Raw genomic sequence first — 24,546 nt, forward strand, 5'->3', positions numbered from 1 at the left:
ATCTCGCTTAGAGTTATCTAAATCATTCTCGAAGCTTTTAGCTCACTTTTTACGCGTTATTAATGGATCAAACATGTGTGTGAAGATTGGATCTTTTAACATGAGACCTATTTATAATGAAATATTTTCACATTCGTACTTATACACTTAGAAACTTTAAATTTTATTTCCTTCAACTGAAATTTAAACTCTAATCGAAAACGACATCTTTATTAAATTTTATCCACCTAGTTCCCCGACTATGTTGTCGTCAGAGTTATTATAACATACGTATATGTTTGACTTACGTAAGTGGTATTGGTAACCTGGATGATTAAACACTACTACCTATTTCTTTAAAAACTTTTTGTATAACATATACCGCCAATTCCGGAAATATACCTCTTACCTATCGTTGAACATTATTTATTTTAAGTTCGTCTATGTTACTTTTATTCTGATATCTTGTTAGGGTTATATCTGTCGTTTCCATACATTAGACAGTCAGGACATGGAACACCGTCTCTTCAGTTGCATTGCTACAAGGAGAGGCAGCACATCGTCTAAACCACATCTATATATCTAATAAGTATTGTACATTTAAATAATAATGCGAGTATTATGACCATATAACTTATATGGCTTATGATATTTAGCTCAACACCACATTTGGGTCTTGGTTTGACATTTCTGCAGTTAATTCATTATTCATCATTATTCTTTGCACGCTACTAGATTACTAGCTAGATTTTTGGCTCCAAGTCCTATTTATTTCTTTTTATATATTATAGACACTCACTTTGTAAGAAATACTGCATTGGTATTAAATTAGGGTTTGAAAACCCGATTTTAGGAAAGACACACATGCTTAACTACAAAGCGTTAACCGTTTTAAGTAAAATGAAATTTAGGTGTAATGATTATTTTGGCTTAATTTATTTTTTCTTTGCAGGTCCTTCAGAGGAGAAGTTTAACAAAAATATAACATTAGTAAGAAAGGATTTGGCTCTCAGTATACAGAAAACAATAGTGGAAAATCAAACATTATTACAGGTATTTTAGTTAAGATTTTTTAACGTAGTTATTTATCTTTTCAATGCCTACGACTCTCAACATTTTAAACAATGTTTTGTATGTGTCCAATGCCACACTTATGGGCCTTCACTATCAAAACAAAAATGGCTAGTCTTTATCATTATTTTTAATCGACTAATGGCTACTTTAATTAGACCGTCTCGTCATTCTTATGTCAAAATATAAGGCATTCAAGCAATGGTCCGTGAGTGCAGAGAGGCGAAGAGTTTATTGCTAGTTCTTTTCGTCTATTCTACGCTGTTGATTTGAGAACTGGCAGTAAATGTAAAATTGCACTTAGTATTCTCTATTGACGTTCATAAGGGTACATTGTGTTTGTGATACATTGTTTTTTTCCTCAGCGTTCGAGGTGTTTTTTATATATTTATTATACTGTCTGTAAATTGAGAATATATTATATAATATATTCAGTGTATAAATATGATGAATAAATTAAAAGATTCTAATTGTTTTTATTTAATATAATTTTAAAATGTTCATCGTATTCCAGGACAGCAATGACCTTCTATCGATTGTTGAGCAGAGCTTAGCGGTTTATGAAGAAAACTTTAAAGAGTACCTCAAGCATGTAAACGGTAACAACAAGGCCTGGACATTTTGGAACTCTATGTTCTACGCTGGCACAATTTATACTACTATAGGTAAATAAAATTAATTGTAATAGGGAAGTATATTAGTACTATTCATAATAGTACTGATTTGTTTCATGTCATCAAAGAGTAAACACACATTAAAAAGAGAGACGAAGTTATAGGAGTTAAATTAGACAGATTTAGTTGTTGTATATCCCTTATATATAATTAGACATTGGATATAAGAGAATCTAAATGATAATTAAGTCGCGTCAAGAAAGTAGTGACAATAGCCGTTGCATTGCAAGGTATGAGAAAACAATACAACTTTTCAGTTTCTAAAAAGTTATATAATAGAGCAGTGTTAGCCTAGTGGCTTCGGCGTGCGCCTCTCATACCTGAGGTCGTAGGTTCGATCCCCGACATAACATTAGCCCGAACTGTGAAGGAAAACATCGTGAGGAAACCAGTTTGCCTTAGACCGAAAAAGTCGACAGTGTGCGTCATGCACAGAAGGCTGATCACCTACTTGCCTATTCGATTAACAAATGAACATGAAACAGATACAGAAAACTGAGGCCCAGATCTAAATAGGTTGTAGCGCCATTGATTTTTTTTTATATAATTGATTTTAAAGCGAATAAAATGCAACGATAAACTGTTGAATTGCTAGAATATGAAAGTGCGTTTTCACTCGGGTGTTAATATTGACGAATTAATATGACGTATAACATGGTTGTGAACCAATGCATTTTCGGATTAATGACACAGAATTGTTAAATTAATGTTGTGTGATTTTTATTTAGGTTACCGTCGTAGTGTTGTAAGGATTACATTCTGTGATATGTAATAGCTTAAATCTCATCAGGTTCCTTAACGTTTTCCACCGACTCGAACTCCATATCCACTGTGATAAACACTTGACTTGAAAAGAAAAAAATGTGAGCAATATCTGACGTTAATATTAATTCAATTTCATAATTTGTTTCATTCCAATACTCAGGTACTTTGACTTTTTATTTCCTAAATTAAATCCGGACACACTACAATCATATTCCTTTACCAGAGTTTTGTGAAACAGAGACGATTTTAATGTAAAGTGGTAATTTATACCTTATGACAAAGACATACGGATAAAATTAGATTATTAACGAAAATACCTTCAATTCTCTGCGGTCGACAACCGTTCATTGCTACTCAACCTTTGTTATAGAGAAGTAATTAAAAATAAACAAAAACATCTCTTTGTTCGTGACTCTGTTACACATTTATGGGTTAGAAATGTTTCTTTACGTAACGAGTACCCTGAAGATTTAGAATCTTATAAAACATGTCAAGGACTTGAACATTTTCGTTATTTCCTTGCTTTTGTGTGAATTACCTAACATAGACCAAGACATTGACTTAGGCTAGAAGTTTATGTCCAAGGACAGCATCTACCAATTTGTACTATTTACATATACTGTTACATTTTACCTGAACTCTTCTTATATAGAAGAACTGTATTTGTAGCAAACAAATGGGTATATACAAAAAGATTGTTGGATCCGAAAAATCCGAATTTAAAATTCTGTTCGCCGTTTAAGTCACATAAATCCTACAATCCTATATAAATATAATCAGCCCAATTCTACGAATCTCTATTCTCTAACAAATATATTATTTCTGCTGATAAAATGCTTTCACATTATCCAAGAAACAATGTACGAATTTATATTATGATACCCACTGATATTGTTTACCCACAGGTCTACCCACCTTTTTGGGTCTGTTTTATTTTCTTATTTTGTATAGCTACATCTGTGCACTCTAATTATTAATTGTAGATTATATATTGTTTCTCAGTAAGCGAATTGTGTATGCAAGAATTAATTAAAATAAATTTATTCTTAAACCGTATTGATATAAATTCAATGTGGAATAGCTTTATGGCTTAGTTAAGGCCCTATCCCAGAACGAATTGCTGTGTCGGTGTCTCGGGGTGAACTGTGGTACGCAATGGAGAGCTGGAGCGCTGAGGCGCGCCGGCCCGTAATAACAATTAGTTATGTAAAACATTAAATTAATGTAATTTTATCAATTTTTTCTCCTGAAATGGATTACTTAGCTTGCGATAAAATATATCGTGTAAATTTCAAAATCATGTTCTATATAGATTTTTGTCATAAAATGAATTCAAAGTGTCAAAAATTGGAAGTTATTTAAATGATGTATCGATCTTTCAAATGGATACATAAACTACTCAACTCCACCATATATTTTTTCTATTCGCCATACTTCAAGAAACGATGACAAAAAATGGAAAGAAACAATGTACTTTTTTGGAGTTGTGCGACCGTATAGACCCTTAACATTCGATTGTAAACCTTCTACAGCGTTCGAATCTCCACCATACCCTCTTTTCATGTGCTAATTGCTGTGTTGTGCGGTAAAGAAAAATAGTTTCAAGAAAACGGCATAGATTCAAGAATTATGACATATGTTAGGCTATGGACCTCATTTTCTATAGAAAATCATTAAGGAAACAAATATTTAAGACTGTTGTAATTGTCTGGTGTTTTGTATATGCTTATGGTCACATCCACAGTCAGAACCAGGTTTAGTGTTCCTCCACCTTTTTGATATATATAATAGTAAAATTAAAGTCGTTTCCCGTTGCCTTCTTCACATTGGTGTTGATCATCAAAACGTCCTGCTGCCAATCAATCCGGTTAAAATTATTGTAAACCGGACTTCCCTATTCCCGTCTGTTAGTCGACTTAACTCTCCATAGGATTGGATACCACAATTTGGACTATAGATTGCTCGCCACGTGTGGGAGGGAGTGGGTTGGTGAGAAGAGGTATTTCGCATTACCCACGATCGGAAGCCACGCACTACGTTATGATTCCTTTAAAATTTTGTATGGTTTGATTAGGAATAAGAACACCTAAACAATATGAAGATCCATTTATGAAACGAGCATTGTATTGAAGCAATATAAAACGCCTTAATATTTATGAGAGCAATTCCGCATCTTCACGTATTGTATTTCACAGGCGTATGAAAACATTTCACAACAAAATTGCGACCATTTTCCGATTGCAACTGCATCGTGTTTTAAGTTACAGAGAAAAGTTTATTCTTTTATCCTATACTGTCTTTGCAATCTACCGAGGTTTGATGAAATAAGACAACACTGTTCATGAACGATTTGTAAAAATAGAGGCGCATTTGCTACAATAAAGCTTTTAACAGAGTACACTTAAAGTTCTTACGTTTTTACAATACTCTTAGGAGTTATAATTTTATTATATAAATTCTTCTAATATATGCCATTTCTTTATTATTATATGTTAAGTATCGTCGTATAAATATCCGTTTTAAATTTTCTATCATCTAGTAGCTTTAAAATAATAGAATGTAAGGGAATGCACATTATCTATACATTAACCTTAAATATATAATGGATTTTTAGGTTTTGAGTTTTTAATAGCACAAAAGTGTCTCAAGCGCTGTAACTAGTCAATTCACACACACATACATGTAAACTTCACGCTGTTTTAATTTTGGAACTTTGCCCGGAAAGCTTGGCGCACTTTAACGCAGTGCTCCCGCGCACAAAACGTTGTCGGTTTAGAAAATTTTTTTATCAACACGTATTATTAAAAGAGACAGCTTTTCCCTTAAATTTTATTAAATAATTCTTGTTAAAAGTAACTTAACGGACTTCTCGGTAAATTTAGGTTTGAAGTTTTGTAGTGTCGGTTGAATATAAATAGATTCTTTTATTAGAACGTTCCGACCCCGATTGTGATAAAACAGTTTCTGGATGCGAATCCAAAATGGTAAGTCTATTTCATTATAGCAAGCATTTTGTGTGTACCTACCTGTCATCGGCCTAAAGTTGGCACGATTTATTCAATCTTTTGCCAATTTTTATTACACTTCTAGCCTATTGATGTTAGTGCGATTGAAAATCGATACAGTCTAAATGAGCATTGTGTTTAATTCCAGGACCCATTGATTGTAACTAGTCATGAGTGAGGAGCGCGAGGTTCCCATTCATGTCTCCTTAAAAGTTCCTGTTATCAAAAACGAATCAGCAACTCAAACTCCTACTGTCATTATTGCTAAATCATCGAAAAAACAAGAGATTTGTAAGATGGATGATCTATCCAAACCAATGTCATTAAGGAAACGAAGAAACATTTCTAAAAACAGAGCCCAAAATACCAGGCAACGCGAGAAAACACCTGAGCCAGGAAGAACGCTTGGTCCTCACGAGGATACTCCTACTTCAGACGATGAAGACCCTAGGCCACAGCGAACTTCCCGAGAAATCGAAGCTGATAACACGTATGAAGAAATGAAACGATTAGTACAGGAAAAAGCAAACGAGAAAGATCCTGTTTACGACATAGACACGGATGAAATTATGGAAACAAGAGCTATGGAGGCAAATGCAAGGAGAAGAAGAAGTATTTCTCCATTTGCGGTCCCTGAAAAAGAAGAAGGAACTGCTTTAGAACGCAAAGGGAGTTTTATTGATCCGACAAATAAATTACTTAGCACGAATTATATTGTGAGCCCAAAAGACGATGATCTAAGGCGTCGTAATTCATTAACAGGTGCCGGAGATGATGTACAAATGAATTCTAGAAGTTCTTTGTCTCCACCTGGTACCGCAAGTGCGTCTCCAAAAGAGAAAGATTTTCCATATCCTTTGCCAGCAACACCTAAAAAGCTTGAAGAAGTCGTGTACCCGGATGAAAAAAGTGATAAAAAAGTGATAAGTAGACCTAAACCACCACGAGCAGAATTAAAACAAGAAGAAATATTCAAAGAAAAAGAGGCGCAATCAATTAAAAAAACTTCGCAAGTTATTATTCCTGATACTCCAATTCCTACAACCGGCGAACTGGTTACTCGAGTTATTCAAGTAGAAAGAACTCCAAGTAAAAAACTCAATCAAGATCAAAAACCAATTGTAGAAGTACGTGAAAGAGTTGTGAGAACTCCAAGTAGAAAGTTAACAGCTGAAGCTACCGTAACTCAAAAAAGCAAGCCCCATGAATCTCAAACTAAAGTACCACCTGTGAAACCAGCGAGAAGTAAATCAGCATCACGTTTGGCGGTCAGTTTTTACATTAAATTATTTTTACTTCTCATCCTCATAGTGATTACAGTAACACTTTGTTTTCTAATGTAATAAAATGAAACTACTCGTATATAATATAAATATGACAACTGTAAAAATGGGTGGAAAATAACAATTATTAATCCATAATGACGTTTACAGAATAGAACCAGTGAGAGTGAAATGAGTGAGGATCAGATGTATCAACAAAATGTGTATCCGAGTGAAACGAGACGTAAAGTAGTACCAACGCCAAGGCGGTTTTTGAAAAATAAACTTCCTAAAGAAAATCGGTCACAATCAGTAAATAGAATTGAAGATATTAAAGTAATTGACAAAACAGGCACAGGAATGAGTCAGACTAGTTTAGAAATCATAGAGTTAATGCAAAAAGCAAGAGCCAGAAGTCTATCAATTCCTAAAGATGACGAAAGACTACCAGCAGATTATAAAACATATAGTAGAACCTTACAAACACCAAACAAAACACCAGTGAATTTAAGAAGATCAAGAGGAATTTCGTGTCCAAAAACTATTCAAATTATAAGTAACCGAGAGATTTTGTCAGGTCTCACAAAAGTAGACACTGAAAAGGTTGAAGTTCGTCGTAAACATAGCAGGCAAAGTTCGGGATATGTAGATGCTAGTCAGTCTGAATATACATCAAGCTGTTATTCCACATCACCCAGTGAAAATGAATATGAGTTTGATCTTTTAGACAGAACGGCAGAGTTGACAAGAAAGCTTAATCAACTTAGCCAAATAGATACTAAGGAAAAAATTAATCAAGTAAAAGCAGACGTAGATCAAAATGATAACGAACGAAAGTCAGTTTTAAGGAAACGTTCTATTATATCAACTCAAAAAGAAATAAATTTTGACGCCAATGTAGACAAGACAAAAGAGCAGTTAAAGGCTAAAGAAAAAATTCCAAGCACAAAGCCAAAACTAACAAGATTTAAAATTATAAATAATTGGAGACAGTTTAAATTAGAGTACAATGATGATTGGCAGAAAATGATATTACTAAGAAATAAGTGTATTTGTGATTTATTGATATTGATTATACTATGTGGTTTAGGTGGAATGATGTTTAAAGCACTCGAAGGGTCGTTTGAAAATGCCTTCAAATGTAACACTAGGAATGTTAAACGTGATTTTATTGAACATTTATGGCGTGGAAGTCATTATCTTAGAGAAGAGGACTGGAAGTCCATGGCAAGGAAGAAATTGTATGAGTTTGAGGATCAACTGCACACTGCCCATGAAGCGGGTGTCACTTCATATAGCGGTCAGCGGTCTTGGAATTTTATGAATTCATTCGTCTATTGCTTGACTTTGATAACAACTATTGGTAAGAAAATGCATAAAAATAATATCATTGTTACATAAAAATTACTAATATAATAAAATTATTATAAACAATACTGCAAATTTTTTTGTTTGTTCATTCAGCCATTTCCTTATGTACCTAAATGCTGTTTTTATTTGTTGTGTATATGTCTAAACACATTTTTGTTTTTAGGTTATGGTCACATAGCTCCTAAGACGACGTATGGCCGTGTTGCTACGATCGTGTATGCTATAATCGGTATACCACTTTTCCTGATTGTCTTAGCGGATTTCGGCAAGTTGTTCACAAGAATAATAAAATTCTTCTGGGCTTTTATTCGGAGATTTTATTATACTAGAAGTTGTAGAAGAGTGAGACGAACAGCGCCTATGCAGGTAAGCATTAAATAGATTTTTATATATATAGGTATATTGTTTTAAAGAAGCTAGACGTACCCTAAAAAAATTCTGAGTAAATAAAAATAGCTCGCATTTTCCATCTAGTCTATATCAAAATTTATACAAAAACTGTTAAATTCCTTTAGTAAAGGGCATATAACAAAATGTTAATAAGTTCTAGCCACAACAGTAAGGCTAGGCTAAGACAATAAATTTGTTATCTCCTACTTATATAATAATCAAAACATTGTTATTTTAAACATATTATTACTTTAAAATTCAAATAATCTGAAAAGCTCTTGAATATCTCATTCAATTTATTTCAAAACCAGTTTCAAATTACAACTGAATAGGAAATAACGCGAGAATTTTCTTTTACACAGAAATGAATAATGATTTTGCATTGAACAATATGCTTGGGTTGTTAATTTTCTGTTTTCATCGTACACGTTTGTACTACTAAGCTGTTTTAAATTACAGGAAGTTATGAAGGGCTTGAACATCGTGTACGATGTAGTACGACGTCCATCACAGATATTTTCTGAAGATGACATAGACACTTCTCCAAACGCACCACCACCAATTGAGCGCAAATCGAGCGATGTTCCACCTCCATTACCACCAAAGCCTGGCCAAAAGCTTGTTGAGGACGCAGAATTGGACACCCCAGCGCCATCAGTTTTTGAAATAGACGATGAATTCAACTTACCAATATCAGTTGCCATTACAATATTAGTCATCTACATTATAATTGGTGCTGTCGGCTATAGTATTTGGGAAACGTGGAACTTCTTTGAGTCATTTTACTTTGTCTTTGTATCGATGTCTACCATAGGTCTCGGTGATCTAGTGCCAGATCATCCAATGTTCATGATGGCTTCCATTTTATATTTAGTTTTCGGTCTAGCTTTGACTTCTATGTGTATTAATGTTGTTCAAGTTAAATTGTCTGATACGTTTAAGCAAGCCAGTGCCAAATTAGGGGCTACTATCGGCCTAAAAGTAGCCGAGGAAGACGGTAGTTTGGTACCTATAACACCACCACCAGTTGAAATAGCCCCTGTACATAAGAGTACAAAAGATATTGACGAAATTAAGAGTACAGATGATGCAAAAAATAGATAATTTTTATTTATAATAGTTTGGTAAGGATTTTAGTTAGTTTGTGTATTAGTCTTAAGATATTTACAAGTAATAAGTTGCAGATGTTTTAATGATTGTTCAGAGAGTTAATAAAAGATTTTAATACGTTATTGTGGATTTTTTTGAGTCGGATCTTAACCCCTATTTACAGTTTAATTATGATGTTAATCTAATCAGAACATATATTTTGGAAACAATACAATTAGAAAAATATTATACAAACAATTATATATAATATTAAAACAAAAAAAACAGGTTTTTTTTCTACTTATCTAATACACAAAATACTTAAAAACCCAGTAAGTAGGTAAGAATAAAATATCATATCGCCAATATAGTTAGGGCAAAGTACATATACATAAATATATAAAAAAAATCCTTATATTAATATAGTATTGAGCAATCAACTTCACAAACTTAGAAATATCTTAATAGTGAAAAATAGAAGAATAGGTATTATATATATCTCCAAAGCATAAAAGGGTATATTATCTCAATTAAAAGCTTGAAATATCAATTACGGCCATTTTATATGCAAGACTTATTCGTGTAGATATGCGTCAACAAAGCGTGTACAAAGAAGCTTCATTTCAGCGTCAAACGGTTAAATGGAAAACCTTGACAATATTTTTCCAAACCCAGTAAAGGACGTGACGTGTGGCAAAGCTTTGTGAAAAATTTAATTACGCTACCAAGTAGACTAGGTCTGACGATTCAGTACAATGAAAGAGTTGACAACATAAAGGGTTTGACTATAAGGCTATTTGCCATATCCTCCATAACATAATTTCACCACATTTTGTTATTTTATTAGGTGACTCGTCAAACATATGCCCCAATGCTTATCTTAACCAATATTCAATGACAATAAATGGTAAAAAGCTTTTGAAAAGCATAATAATAATCCAATAGCACTACAACCATCTAGTCCACCTGATTGAGAGATTATATTATATGCGTTTATTTGATTATTTCCAATTTACACAAGTAGGTGATCAGACTTTCACGGCTGACATAGGACGATATTTAACTCAAAGATACTTCGGTTTGTTTACCTTCACTGTACGAATAAGTTTTAAATACATATATGAAAATAGTGCATTTAACATTTGCTCGAATGGTGAAGGAAAACATCGTGAGGAAACCGGCTTGCCTAGACCAAAAAGTTGACGGCGCGGCGTGCGTCAGGCACAGAAGGCTGGTCACCTACTTGCCTATTAGATTAACAAATGAGATAGATACAGAAATCTGAGGCCCAGACCTAAAAAGATAGCATAACAAATAATTTTTGTACAATAAAAATATACTCGTACCTAAATAAAATCTATGATCATATTTAATTATTCATTCAATACCGCGATGGTACTTGTTACTCTGCATGACGCTACAATATCGAATAGCTTTTTAATACCGGCGTATATTTTCAAAAATCTATTTATATTAAAGAATCTTTGGTAGCAGCTAGTTCGAAAAAATATAAAGCTAAGTAATAAGGTTTGTGTAGCAAATAAAACTTTATTGATGGAGATAATTAAAAGTCCAAATTAAGTACTACAATTTTATTAACAATATAAAAACTAATTATATGGTCTCCTATCCCAAGTTCTCGTCTTTAACATATCCTTTAAATGTTTTGACAAACTGAATATAGTTTTTTTACAATTAAACAATTTATAATTTAAATACTCATTAACAAAGGGCACGTCATAATATTGCAGTAAGGTCTGCCTAAGTCTGTGCTCTATTTGCAATAATTCTTTAATGGTCGTATTTGTCCATTCTAAATCTTTATTAACAATATTTACATTAGTATTATGTGTTTTTGAATAATAATCAACAGCCGATAAACCACGAACCTCATTATTAATATTAAATGTTACATCTGAAAATAGCCTATTCATATGCAAATGGAGCCGATAGATTTCTTTACCATCGAATTTGCATTGTGATGGGTCTATATAATCAATTGTTACTTTATTACATTCTAAGACACTGTTAAACTTAGTTTTAAGATACTTATCGAAGTAATCGGTTAAATTTAATTCGTCATCAGCATCTGAATAACCATTTTCTTTAAACTGCTTTATTAAGAGCAAGTTAACGAATAAACTTGGTATTGCATTGTGGAATAATTCACAAGGCGGGTCCATGTGACTATATCGAGACCAACCAGTGAGTATGATGCCTTTAAAACTATAAAGGTCAGTCGTACCACCGAATTTATAATTATTGATTATACTTAACCAGCTAAAATTGTTTAGAAAACGTTTCTTGATGTCGGGGAAAGTCGCAACTCTTCCATCCGCGCCCCGATACGCAGATGCGATCCAGATATTTTGAAAGGAATAATAATATTTCATGAGACTCACATGAGAAACCGATAAACTTGGCCTGTAATCCCAGTAGACTGGTTCTACGCTGAGGTTCTTTATAAAATTGTCCCATTTATAAATAGGCACATCTCGCAAACCATCATCCCAGATTAGCACGGTTGTATTAGGACTGATTTTCTTTACAATGTCTGTAACTATTTTTACGTGTTTCACGAAAATTTCTCTGAAAAAATACAGATACTATATGTACGTGACACACACGTTACAAATAAAAAAAATACGCGTAAAGGTTTTTTTACATGTAGCAAATAGTACGGAGTATGTTAATTTATCTAAATATTTTTGCGCTTCAATTAAAATATTAAAAATTAAAACTATTATGAGCACGTAGCTTAAAGTACATAAATATGTAAAGTCAGTTATATATTATAAATATAAATTACTAGCGGTTAAAATATCCTATAACACATACAATTAACGAAACTATCTATTGGTAAAAGAATTTTCTAAAACGGTTCAGTAGATACCCCCTACAACCTCACAAACTTTTCCTCTTTATAATATTACTATAGATATACATATATAGGATAAAGTGTGGAGAAATATAGGAATTGTATGCACTGCCTGGTGCCTCTATTTGTGCGTTTGTTTCATTAATTATTTCAGTCTTCTGTGCCTACTAACTGCCAATTAACTGACCAATTTAAATGCATATAAATTATTATTATTAAGATGGATAGTTTAACTAGTGATATTTGTGAATTAGAAGACTGTATAAACATAAGTGATTTTGTGAGTAAAATTCCCAGTAGACATTTAAATCTATTGTGTGTACACATAAACATAAGGTCAATCATAAAATACTTTGATAGTCTTGAGCAATGTATTTATGCGGCTGGCGCTGTTGACGTTATTGTGCTTACAGAAGTAAACATTTCTGATAAAATCAGTTGTCTGTATAATTTAGATGGATACCATATGTTTTCGGCACTCAGAAACGGTAGGAAAGGTGGAGGTATCGTAGTATATGTAAAAAAGAAACATAAATTTAATATGAAAATTGTAAAAAGCCAACATTTCGAGAATATACTTTTTACCATCACAACTCAGACAAAATACACTGCTCAAATTTGTGCTATTTACCGCCCACCTAGCCTAAGCAAGAACCTGTTTATTGACGAACTTCATAATATTATTAAGAACAACTGTCAGAAAAATATTGATTTGTATCTATTGGGAGACGTTAATATAAATCTAAAGCTAGACATTCCTATAAATATTGCAACACATTACACAGTTTAGGCCTTATGTGTGGGATCACAACTTACACTAGGGCGGAACTATACAAAGGAACCATTACAAAATCATGCATAGACCACATATACGCTCGATCCCAAACACACGACCTATACACGGCAACGGTTGGCACAAAACTAGCGGACCATCGAGCGATCGTGCTTGCTTGCACTAAAACACAGTCACAGGATGTTCCAACATATAAAACATTAATTGACAATAATAAATTAACGATCCTTCTAGAGCAAATTGATTGGAAGCCGACATTAGAAATGAAGTGTCCTATTGGTATATATAACTTCATACAAAATAACTTAACACAAGCATATAAAAAATCTGAATGTACAGTTAAACTTAAATCTAACTCTCTTCGAAATAGTAACCATTGGATTAATAATAGAATTATTAAAGGATGTCAGTACAGAGATAAACTTTTTACTCAATATATAAAAGATCCAAACAACTTAATACTCAAACAAAAATATAATAAAACCAGAAATTATGTCAATAAATTAATAAATAAAACTAAAAATAAAACAATTAGAATCAATATAGAAGCTAATAAAAATAATCTAAAAAATCTATGGGACATATTAAACCAACTAACAGGAAAAATTAAAACATCCATGGACGTAGCTATACAAAACGCATTTGCAAACCAAAATATTACATGTAAAGATATTGCAAATAATTTTGCAACTTCCTTCCACAATAGTATTAGTAATATAGCAACCAACTGTGTAAATCCACTGTTAGATAAAAGCTCCTACCAGCATACAGAAAATACTAGTATGAGATTTCAGTCAGCAGACCCTAAATCAGTTGCAAAGATAATTAAATCATTAAACGACAGAAAGTCTCCAGGTGCAGATAAAATACGAGCTATGGATATTAAAACATTATGTAATAAAATCAACGTAGTCATAGCTAACCTTATTAATACGAGCATTTATACTGGAAAATATCCTAACTTACTAAAAACAGGCATAGTTCGACCAATATACAAAAATGGTAGCAAAAAAATCTATAATAATTATCGTCCAATAACTATATTGCCAACAATTAACAAAATAATAGAAAAATACATATGTGGACAAATTCAAAATTATTATAAAAAACACAATATTCTTTCTAACAAACAATATGGATTCCAACCAAATAAAAATACCACACAATTGCTATCCGCATTCACAGACCACATTTATAAACATTTAAATAAAAAAGATCATGTTCTAGTAGTGTTTATTGACTACAGTAAGGCATTCGACACATTAAAGCACAGCGTAATCCTGCAGAACTTAAATGACTGCGGAGTACGAGGAAACCTACTCAAGTGGTGTGAAAACTATCTGCAAGACAGAACTTATCGTGTTAAAGTGTGCAACGAAGAAAGTTTTCCAATATCTATTACAGAAGGTACGGCTCAGGGCTCAGTCATTGGGCCTTTACACTACCTTACCTATGTTAACACATTACCTAACATAATAAAGTATTGTCAGATATTCCAATTTGCAGATGATACATGCCTAGTAGCTGCAGGGCCTAACATCCAAGAAGCAGAAACAAAGCTACAATATGATTTCGATACATTGGCTAAATGGTCCCACGACGTAGGACTTGTACTAAATCCTAACAAAACAAAGTTCATGCATATCCGATCCAGTCACAATCTAAATTCACGTACACCCATCTTAATCTTACACAACCACACATGTGCACATTCTTATAACCCGTACCCCAATAGCTGCAACTGCAACGCCTTAGAATTAGTTCATAACCATAAGTACCTGGGGCTTACAATAGATGACCGAATGTCCTGGAAAATGCACATTAATTCTGTCTGTGATAGGCTAAGAGCGATACTTGCCAAATTCACTTTAATAAAAAATAAAATACCACTTAAAACTCTGCTACTATTATACAAAGCACTAGCCGAATCCATTATAACATATGGACTTACAAGCTATGGGAGAACATGCAAAACTTATCTAAATCAAATATTTGCAATACAAATACGTATTTTAAAAACAATTGCTCCCTTAAAATTAAAATCACAATATAAAGCGGACTACAGAAAGCTATTTGCATTTTTCAAAATTATACCTATACACGAGAAAGTACAACTAGGATTATTAAATGAAAATTACTTTACAGAAAATTACCTCAAAACAATTAAAACTCACTATCACTACTCAACACGTAGAAAATTAAAAAACGAATTTCTATTACCCAAATACAATAATTTATATGGGAAAAAAACATTAGATTACATTATTCCAAATTTAATAAACTCGATACCAGCTACACTTCTTACGAATATAACAAGAAACAATATTAAATTTAAATTAAAAAAATACTACATAAGTCAAACAATTATAAATTATGCATAACATAAATTATGCCATATACGTCATTAATATATATATATATTCGAATATAGGAACTCATCCTGTATGTGAATGAGAATTCTCGACAAGAACAGGTTTCTTGCATCGGCTATCTATGGCGCGTCAGTGTTTGGATTTGTTTATGACGTTTTACGTGCAATTTTAAATTGTTTGAATGGTTTGATTGTTATAAATTTACAGTTTATATGTCACTGGCCTTAGTATATATATATGTGTGTTAATGATTTAATTATGTTCGACGTCCTGGTGGATAGAAAAACTGTGCACAGTTTGTGTTTCCACCACATCAACTACCTTTATATTAAGAACACTTATACAACAATAAATAAATAAATAAATAAAAAATACTGGAAATCTCAACGCCATATACCTTAGACACTACCAGCTTGGTCCAACGTTAAATCATTAAAAGGTAAATAATATAAAAATACTTACATATCCTTTAGACCCCGTCTTTTACACAAATGACATTTATTGATGTGAAATACTTCATCACAGCCGATATGAAAACGTTTGAGTGGTGCTATGTCGTTGTGAAATGTGGCTACCTGGAAATAGATAAATTTAAATCTAATTAACTTATAAGAAATAACCGCAACACTGCTCAAGGGCATAATAAGCCTGACTTCTTTCGTTCAAGCACTACATTATTGCGCTACATGCGCCATCAAAACTTTATTGTTCAGTGAAAGAAGATATCGTAACGAAAGTGGTATTTAAAAAAACCAAAGATAAATGAAATAAAACAACGAAGGAAAACTCCTAAAGTTTAAAAATTTATAGTATGCGCATTTTTGTACATTGCATCGGCTTGTTTAAATATCATTAAGTGCTTGTGTTAGGACGTAGAAATAAAATTCTAACGACTACGCTACAACTGTTTTATTACATTTAGAATGATAATACAGACTGCAGTACACACTAGTCGACGACATAGGAGCGAGTGAAATATCAAAGATGGCGTTCACCAGTGTTGCCAGCATTAAAACATATTTATTGCTCTCAACAACAGTTTGTTACACAGTTTGTTACACAGTTTTATTATTCTTAACACGTAAATATTTAATGGATAAAGTCCATACAAACGTTAAAAATACCTGTTCAATCATATTCTTAATTAGGTCCTGGCTTTCGACCCTGCTGGGGCAGATGGAGTCTGGGTAAAGTGGTTCTTCTCGTAAGTGCTGGAACTGTTTCAATTTTAATGCGTGCTCCATGTGACCAAAGGTTTGTATTAGTGGTATGATCTCCAATCCAGATTGAGTCGCAAGGGATATGAACTCAAATAGCTAAAAATAATTTGTTTCTGTGTATAATTGCATAAATATTATATTTATAACATTCTTTACCAGAGCCCTACAGAATTAAAATAATATGTGTATAATATAGGCGTTCGTTATTAAATTATATATTTTTTATAGACTGCATACTTAAATTAACTTAAGAAAACATATTATACATATATATTTACATAATAATTAAAGGACGCCGATATATTTGGACTAGTCTGGATCCTTGAAAACGTTGCTCTCCTCTTTTCTATTGATGCGGATGATGGTATTTGATTTGCTTGATGACCCAACGAACCAGCAATGGGATGTTTTTCCACGGCGCCGATCTTCAGGAAAACGGAGTAAAACGCGAACGCGATCAACTGAACGCGAAAGACCCGCTATTCCCGGATAGCTCGAAGGACCAAAATGTACGGTTCCTGGGTCAACGGGATGCTTCAAATGATAGAGATTTATTGATTTACTCTATATTTACCATTCGCGTGTTACAATAGAATATGAGCGAAATAATGATGTGCTAATTGCTATGTACCGAATGAATACAATTTAACAGTCAAAGAGAGTGCCTACGTCTGGCTATGCTCTCGGGGTGTAACTCCCATGATTTAGTTCGATATGAACGAATGTAGAAGAGAGTGCCTGCGTCGGGCTATACTCTCGGGACGTAACTCCGACGATTTTGGAAATCGTCACGCTTATAAGTGATCGATATGTACAGCCATGGCACGTACAAACATAGGAATTTGTCAAGCTTGTAAATGAGCAAGAATGTACGAACCTTGGCACGTACATAGGGATCATCACGCTTATAAACTAAGAAAGCCTGAGTGAGCAAAATGTACAGCCTTGGCTCGTACAATTATTATAAGTTTATAATAATAATACATAGCTTCAATCCGTTTAAAATGTGTTTTCTTAATGTGTAAAAGCCATGTCAACAAAAGACAATTAAATGAACTTTTTAACAAATTGTATATTCAGTTCAAACCAGCCTAGTGATAAGCGCGTCAACTTAAATAACAATAGATTTTAGGCGTTAATTAGTTAACAATCTTAATATATATAAATCTCCTGTCACGATGTTTGTCCGCGATGGACTCCTAAACTACTTAACCGATTTTAAATTAAATTGGCAACCCTGAGCAGTCTGGTCCATAATTTGTCTATAATTAATTGACAGTCACAATTATCTGTTAACTAACAGATTATACTTTTCGACTGGATTGAGTAAGTAATCAATAGATGGCACTGCTATGGTAAACCGACAAACGTGGCATATAAGCTACAATTCAATATCATGATTACCACGTGTTATTGAGGCTAAAGTATAAATTAAATTTATTTTGTAGTAAACGAAATACCGTGAAATTCAATTATTTCTACTTTTTTAACTTTTGGTGTTAGCATAGCCAACCACGTGTTACTTAGACCGAAGTGTAAATCAAATTCAAATTATAGTGACGATAATACAGTTAAATTATTCTTTCGTGTCACGGTATTAAGGCTAACTAAAACCACATTAAAGAGAAACAAAGTTCTCGGGGGCAGCGAGTATTACAATAAATATATATGTATTTTAAACACGATTACATTTATCTCCATCTGGAATTGTTCCGAAGTATCTTATATTCAGACATGACGTATATACTGGGTCAACTGAGTTCCGTAGGGTGGACTGCTATCATCTAAAAATATACATACGGCAGCTGACCGCGGTAGTCATTATAATATTATCTTGTCAGTTTGAAACATCTGATGCCTTATAATTCTTATTGTAAATAAGTAAAACTAAATATATGTCCTTCCCAAACCTTTAGACATAACAAAGATAATTTAAATCTGTACAATAACTTAGGAAGATTTTTTTGGCATAAAATAACATTGATGTGTAAGTAATGCTTATTGAAAAATAATGAATGAAATATTACCTCAGATTTTTCATAACAGTTCCTTGCACTTAAGTTCACCAACTTGTCTTCATAAGGAAACATATCTTCATACTCCATAAGCAGTCCAGTGACTCCAAGATATTTCAATTTTGGGAGCAACGTCGCCAAGTACGACATTTTTGGCGGCGATCCCTTGAAGTCAAAATGCACTACAACATTATCCAAATTCAACTGAGACTTCGACTCCATACTTTTAAAAAACCATGTATTTATTAAAATCAAAATTATAATAAAGTATATCAACAAAAACGTAGTCAGAATAACGATTTTGTGTTTAAAAGTCCGCACTAAAATTGGCCGCATTTTTACTTTCAAATATTTGTCATTTTGATTTTTTAAATTATTCATTTTTGTAACAGATAAAATATGAGTATCGATATATTTGTTTTTTAAAAACCACAGATAGAACGTAGAACACGTTCGCGGTATTGTGGAATTCTTTTTTTAAATATTGCGCGGAGAGAACTGAACAATATTTGTGTAATCGAATGGCACACAATACTGACTGAGGGTCGGAATTGCATGTGTAGGGATTCGCATATAATAAGACTTAAGTGTTATTAGAGCTCGTTCGCAGCGTTTATAGGATAAGTGACTTTATTATACATAGTACCCATACTTGGCCTTGTGGCCTTGTTAATTAAGCAGAATTTTGAGAGATAAATATTAGGGTAATTAATTAAATTATAATAAGAAAACGTTTTTCGGGTAACGTTTACTTGCCGTAAAAAAAGGATATAATATAAGATATTGTAGTGAGAATACTATGATTCTTTTTTATCTAAAATTATTTACCGGATCGGAGCGACATCGAATCGTGAACGGTAACCGTGAGCCTAAATGAAACAGACATAGAAGAATCAGAAATGAATTTTTCGTCTATGTCAAGTAAACAAAGTGTTAGGTATGTTTTATATTTTGGAGGCAAATCACAAAATATATTTGAGTCTTTTTAGATATTGTTTACGGCTGATTCCGTAAGCCATCTTCGGATTTTTGTCACCACCAATATTTGTCAAATTTTAACTTTATTCTATTATTACAAGACAGAGGAGAGTCAATAAGAATAAAAATGTCTTAAATGAATATATATAATTCTAGAATTACAAGAAGTACAGATACGGAATATTAAACAGTTAGACAATTTGTTTCAGTTTACTTAAAACATTTTAAGTTCGTTATCAACGAAGTTGGAAGGTTCAAGTCATTGTGTATATTTACTTAACTTCCTTTGCTAATGATATCTTTACGAATCTTGTTAGGGTTTGAGGTGATTTATATTTTTAAACTTATTTAATTATCCAATTATTCAATATTCTTGTTTAAAAAAAAATATTATGTTTATATAGTATAAAATGGTGTTTTATATTATGTTTTATATTTTATAACATCTATTATTTTATAATACTATTAATATTCATATAATTTTCTTGTAGTCGCTTCTAAGTAAATGCCCCTGAGTGGCGATGGTCAGGGCGTTTAAATATTAAGGGGAAGCTATTATATTTTTTAAACAACATATAACCGCAATGTACAGTTTTGTTCATAAATATTTTAAAAGCCAAAAATTATAGACTTTATATACACATCACTCATGTGTCATTTTGAATATATAAGACCACTTATCATAAAAAAAACTATTTTTTAGAATAACTCTAAAACACAACTTGGAAACTTAGAAACTGTTTTAAAAATTAGTCTTTAGTGTACCAAAGTCAATTGTTTTGTTACAAATATCTCTTCAAATCTTAGGTTGACCCACTTTTTACAAAGAAAATCTTAGTGTATAGTATCTTTTAAAATAGTGTAAGTAGCCTTTTGTAGCAGGCGAACTCCCTGTTCTGTATTCTTATATTCTTAACCATCTTAAACATATTCAGTAAATCAAACAAAGTATTTTTTATGTAATAGGAGGCATGCGGACAGGAGGCTCATCTGAGGTTAAGTGATACCACCAACCATGGACGCTCATATTGCCAGAAGGCTCGCAAGTGCCGGCATTTTAAGAATTGGTACGCGTTTTTCTTGAAGGACCCTGAGTCGAATAGGTTCGGAAATATTTCAGTGGGCAATTGATTCCACATAGTGGTGGTGCGCGGTAAAGACTGCTATACGAAACGCTTAGTATGTTAAATTTATCGACTCCCTATTTAATTTATAGACGACGCTTTTGAACAATCACGGTAAGGCAATGAGTCAGCTGTTGATAGCTACATGATTTTTTTAAATTAATAAATTATATTTGACCCAGAAATAAGCTTCCCCTTAATTCCCGAGATTACAGGAGATTCGGATTAATGTCAGCAGGCCGCAAGCTCTATTTAATCTGCATATCAAGGCAGTGCAAGTGCCGGATTGCTTTGAGAATTTGATTTGGGAGATGGGAATTACAGTCTAGGGCTTATTACAACCAGAGCACTTTTGATATATAAGTATTTTTTTGATTATAAGTATGTTATTTGTTATTTTTTATTTATAAGTAGGTTTGTAGTTTGTAGTAGGTACAGACATTTCTGCTACTATAATACCAGGCACCTTTGTACGAACAGTGCGATTTACAGAGTTAAGGTATGTTTGATGTCCAGGTCCCCTCTATCTACCTCTATAGGCAATTGCTTATACTGTTTAGGAACCCAAAAATCGACGATAAATAAAATATCAATGAAGCAAACTATAAACATAGTAAAATATACTGTTTAGGCGCTGTTTTTAGGCTTTTTACTATATTCTTTGCTCTAACCGTATTTAAATTTTGTATGTACTTTAGATGTCGATAGTGTGTTTGTGTTGCTATTTGACGTTTAACAGAAATTACGATGCCAAATGTATTAAGAAAAAAAATTAACGACCTACCCGAGTAAAATATGGGTGTATCTATGAGAACCTTTGTTTTTGGACTAGATCATTATATCTAGTCCAAAAACAAAGGTTCTCATATTTTTTCACAGATAAATTAAATTAAAGATTGATATTACCAACTTAGAAGGCGCAGAATTTGAACAGCTGATTCTAAAATTTAAACTAAAATGAAATATAAATCGTACAATTTTTTTAACATACACGAATCTCTCTACTTTCATGAGGGCATCACGATTTGGAAGAGAGAAACGTAGTAAACACTATACTTACGAATACTAATTATGAATAGTAGGTAGTACCGGAGACCCCAGACCTGATGCTTTCCTCGCTTAACTAAGAAATATCGCAATGCAGCGAGGAAATGCTGTGTTAAAGGTACACTGCCACAGGGACCAAACTTTTTGAATTTGTTTTAGTTTTCTTTTTATTTATTTTTATTCCGAATATGTAGGTTAAGAAAATTTTAAATACCAATTAATATTTGTTTGTTATATTTAGGTTTAGTTCTGTACCATAAACTACATTGATATTGAAAAAAATCACAAATGTGTCAAGTATAAAACAAAGTTATCATTTGCACGCTCATTAAAGCTACGCAAATAATTTGAATCCAATATATTGATTAAAAAAGTATTATATACAGTAATGTGCACAATATTTTAATACCCGTCACGCGTTTCATAAGTTCTGACGCGACCTGCTGGCAAGAACGATTCTGTGTTAAATAACATTTAAGTATTGTAAAAATTATACTAATTTTATTTACCATATCTATACCTTTACTTTTAATACAGTTAAACTAAGGCTCCTAAGTCAGTTATGGAAGTTCTAAATGAAGATAGTGCTCCTGAAACTTGACGCCTGAATAATTTGTATGGCTTATTGAGTTATGAATTAATGTATCTTTCAACTTGTGTAGGATTGAGCACCACCGCAAGAATTGCTATAATTTGACAATAATACTGTGAGAATGCTTCTAATAGTAATGTTTTAGTCGCCCAAAAGTCCAAGGAAATGTAATAAAAAGAAAGTATTTTTTCTTTTAAATCGCTTATATTACGCTATCTTAGCTATACGAGATAGATTGTTTATTATCATTGTTATATAAAACTGCAGAAAGAAAATAAATTCAATATATTAAAGGTAATGTAAATAAAAAAAACCGTTGGCGCCACTTTATTACGTTCTGCGGCTCAGATTTGACTGTCTGTTTCGTGATCATTTATTTTCTTGAATAATTAAATAGTTATAGATCCAAGGCACGATGTTATTCTTCAACGTTCGAGATAGTGTTTAATGTTCACATTGATATAGAGTCCATTGGTGCACAGTAAGGGATTCCAAACTATGACCTCAAGGATGAAAGTCACACGCTGAAGTCACTAGCGCAACACTCTTTTTAACTATTACTATACTAGAGATGAAAATAACAATTAGTGTTTTTTTAATTTAATTAATACAAAGGTCAGCCAAGATAGTATACCTACGTCATCATATGTTCAGACTCTTATGTATTGACGTATGGAATATTTCTTCTAATTATATTAGTTCTAAGTTTTTTATTATAATTAATTTATATTAACTTTATTACTGACCATTTGTTGCTGCTGGTTCACACTAAGGCTTACAATGCTCGTCATGTTTGTCGTTTTACATTGTCATTGCACAGATTAGTGTAAAAACTGAAAACAGGAAGGAGGCATACAAAAAATTTACAAAGAGATTCATAGTATCAAGTAGAAATTACGCAAATATAGAGGTATATATAAAATTTCAAAAAAACACATATTAAAATAATATTAAATCCCCGATTCAGATCTAAGGTAAGCAACAAAATAAATATCACAAACCTGGCATCAATCAAAATATGTGAACCTCATTTCAGAGGTTTAAAATTTTACCGTGGATTAAATACCTAAAATATCAAGGGGCTTCAAATTTGACGGGTCAAGTTTTGATCCTTACAGAATGAATGACTTGTACTTTAGGGGATGACATGAAAAGACTTTTTAAGAATTTCAATGGAATGAATTATGAAGTCCATATTCAATAAAAACATTCTATATTTGAAATTTTAAGAAATACGAGTGGTTTTGTGGACTTTTAACCGGAATTCTCTTTTTGAATTTTTTGTATGTCTCCTTCCTGTTTTTAGTTTTCACGAGCACTATAAGCATTAGTGTCAACCAGCACCAACATAAATGATCAGAAATAAGGTCAATAAAATAAAGGTTCAGAAGTAATATAATTACGAGTGATGAAAACGGAATTGTTTGTTATAAGATCTTTAAGTTTGTGTTTCGTTTTAATATTTACATTACTAACCTAGAAATATATTAAAAAAATACGATATTGATCTTCGCTTAGACGCCATTTTTAATATATGTAAACGGAGCTGGAAACTACATCAATAAAACAGTGAAGAAGCAACAACAGTAATATTTCAAAACTGAAAACTCAATTGAAATTTGTTAAGTTATGTGAACTGTAGTTGTAAACTTTACAGACATACTTGTAACTCGTGATTTCAGCTTCGAGTACGAAACACGAAACCAATAAACAACCAATTGGTTACTCCAATAGTAATTGACTTGGGAATAATTCAGACCCACAACGGTGGTACTCTGTAACTCTTAATAGCGATAACATTACGGATCCGAAACTTTAGAAACTAATTTCAACGTCTCTCAAAATCCGTAACGCTGCTTTCGGTTTGTGCGGTACAAATCTCAACAATAAAGATGGGATCGCAATTCCTATTTCAGAGTAC

At 32.5% G+C, this 24,546-nt stretch overlaps 2 protein-coding genes across 2 annotated transcripts; one reads left to right on the top strand and one right to left on the bottom strand.

The window, feature by feature from the left end:
• Positions 1 to 5,206: 5,206 nt before the first annotated feature.
• LOC123720215 lies at positions 5,207 to 9,749 on the top strand. The gene is made up of 5 exons (XM_045676753.1): positions 5,207 to 5,473; positions 5,643 to 6,762; positions 6,928 to 8,119; positions 8,291 to 8,493; positions 8,977 to 9,749. Exons 2-5 carry the CDS (start codon positions 5,665 to 5,667, stop codon positions 9,619 to 9,621), a joined length of 3,138 nt encoding a protein of 1,045 aa, XP_045532709.1. The 5' UTR covers positions 5,207 to 5,473; positions 5,643 to 5,664; the 3' UTR covers positions 9,622 to 9,749.
• A 1,434-nt stretch (positions 9,750 to 11,183) lies between these two features.
• LOC123720669 (hexosaminidase D-like) lies at positions 11,184 to 19,396 on the bottom strand. The gene is made up of 4 exons (XM_045677375.1): positions 18,897 to 19,396; positions 16,774 to 16,965; positions 16,112 to 16,224; positions 11,184 to 12,195 (listed from the first exon to the last, which is right to left on the bottom strand). Exons 1-4 carry the CDS (start codon positions 19,263 to 19,265, stop codon positions 11,217 to 11,219), a joined length of 1,653 nt encoding a protein of 550 aa, XP_045533331.1. The 5' UTR covers positions 19,266 to 19,396; the 3' UTR covers positions 11,184 to 11,216.
• Positions 19,397 to 24,546: the final 5,150 nt, after the last annotated feature.

This window comes from Pieris brassicae, chromosome 2 (assembly GCF_905147105.1).
Source record: "Pieris brassicae chromosome 2, ilPieBrab1.1, whole genome shotgun sequence".
Lineage (NCBI taxonomy): Eukaryota > Metazoa > Arthropoda > Insecta > Lepidoptera > Pieridae > Pieris > Pieris brassicae.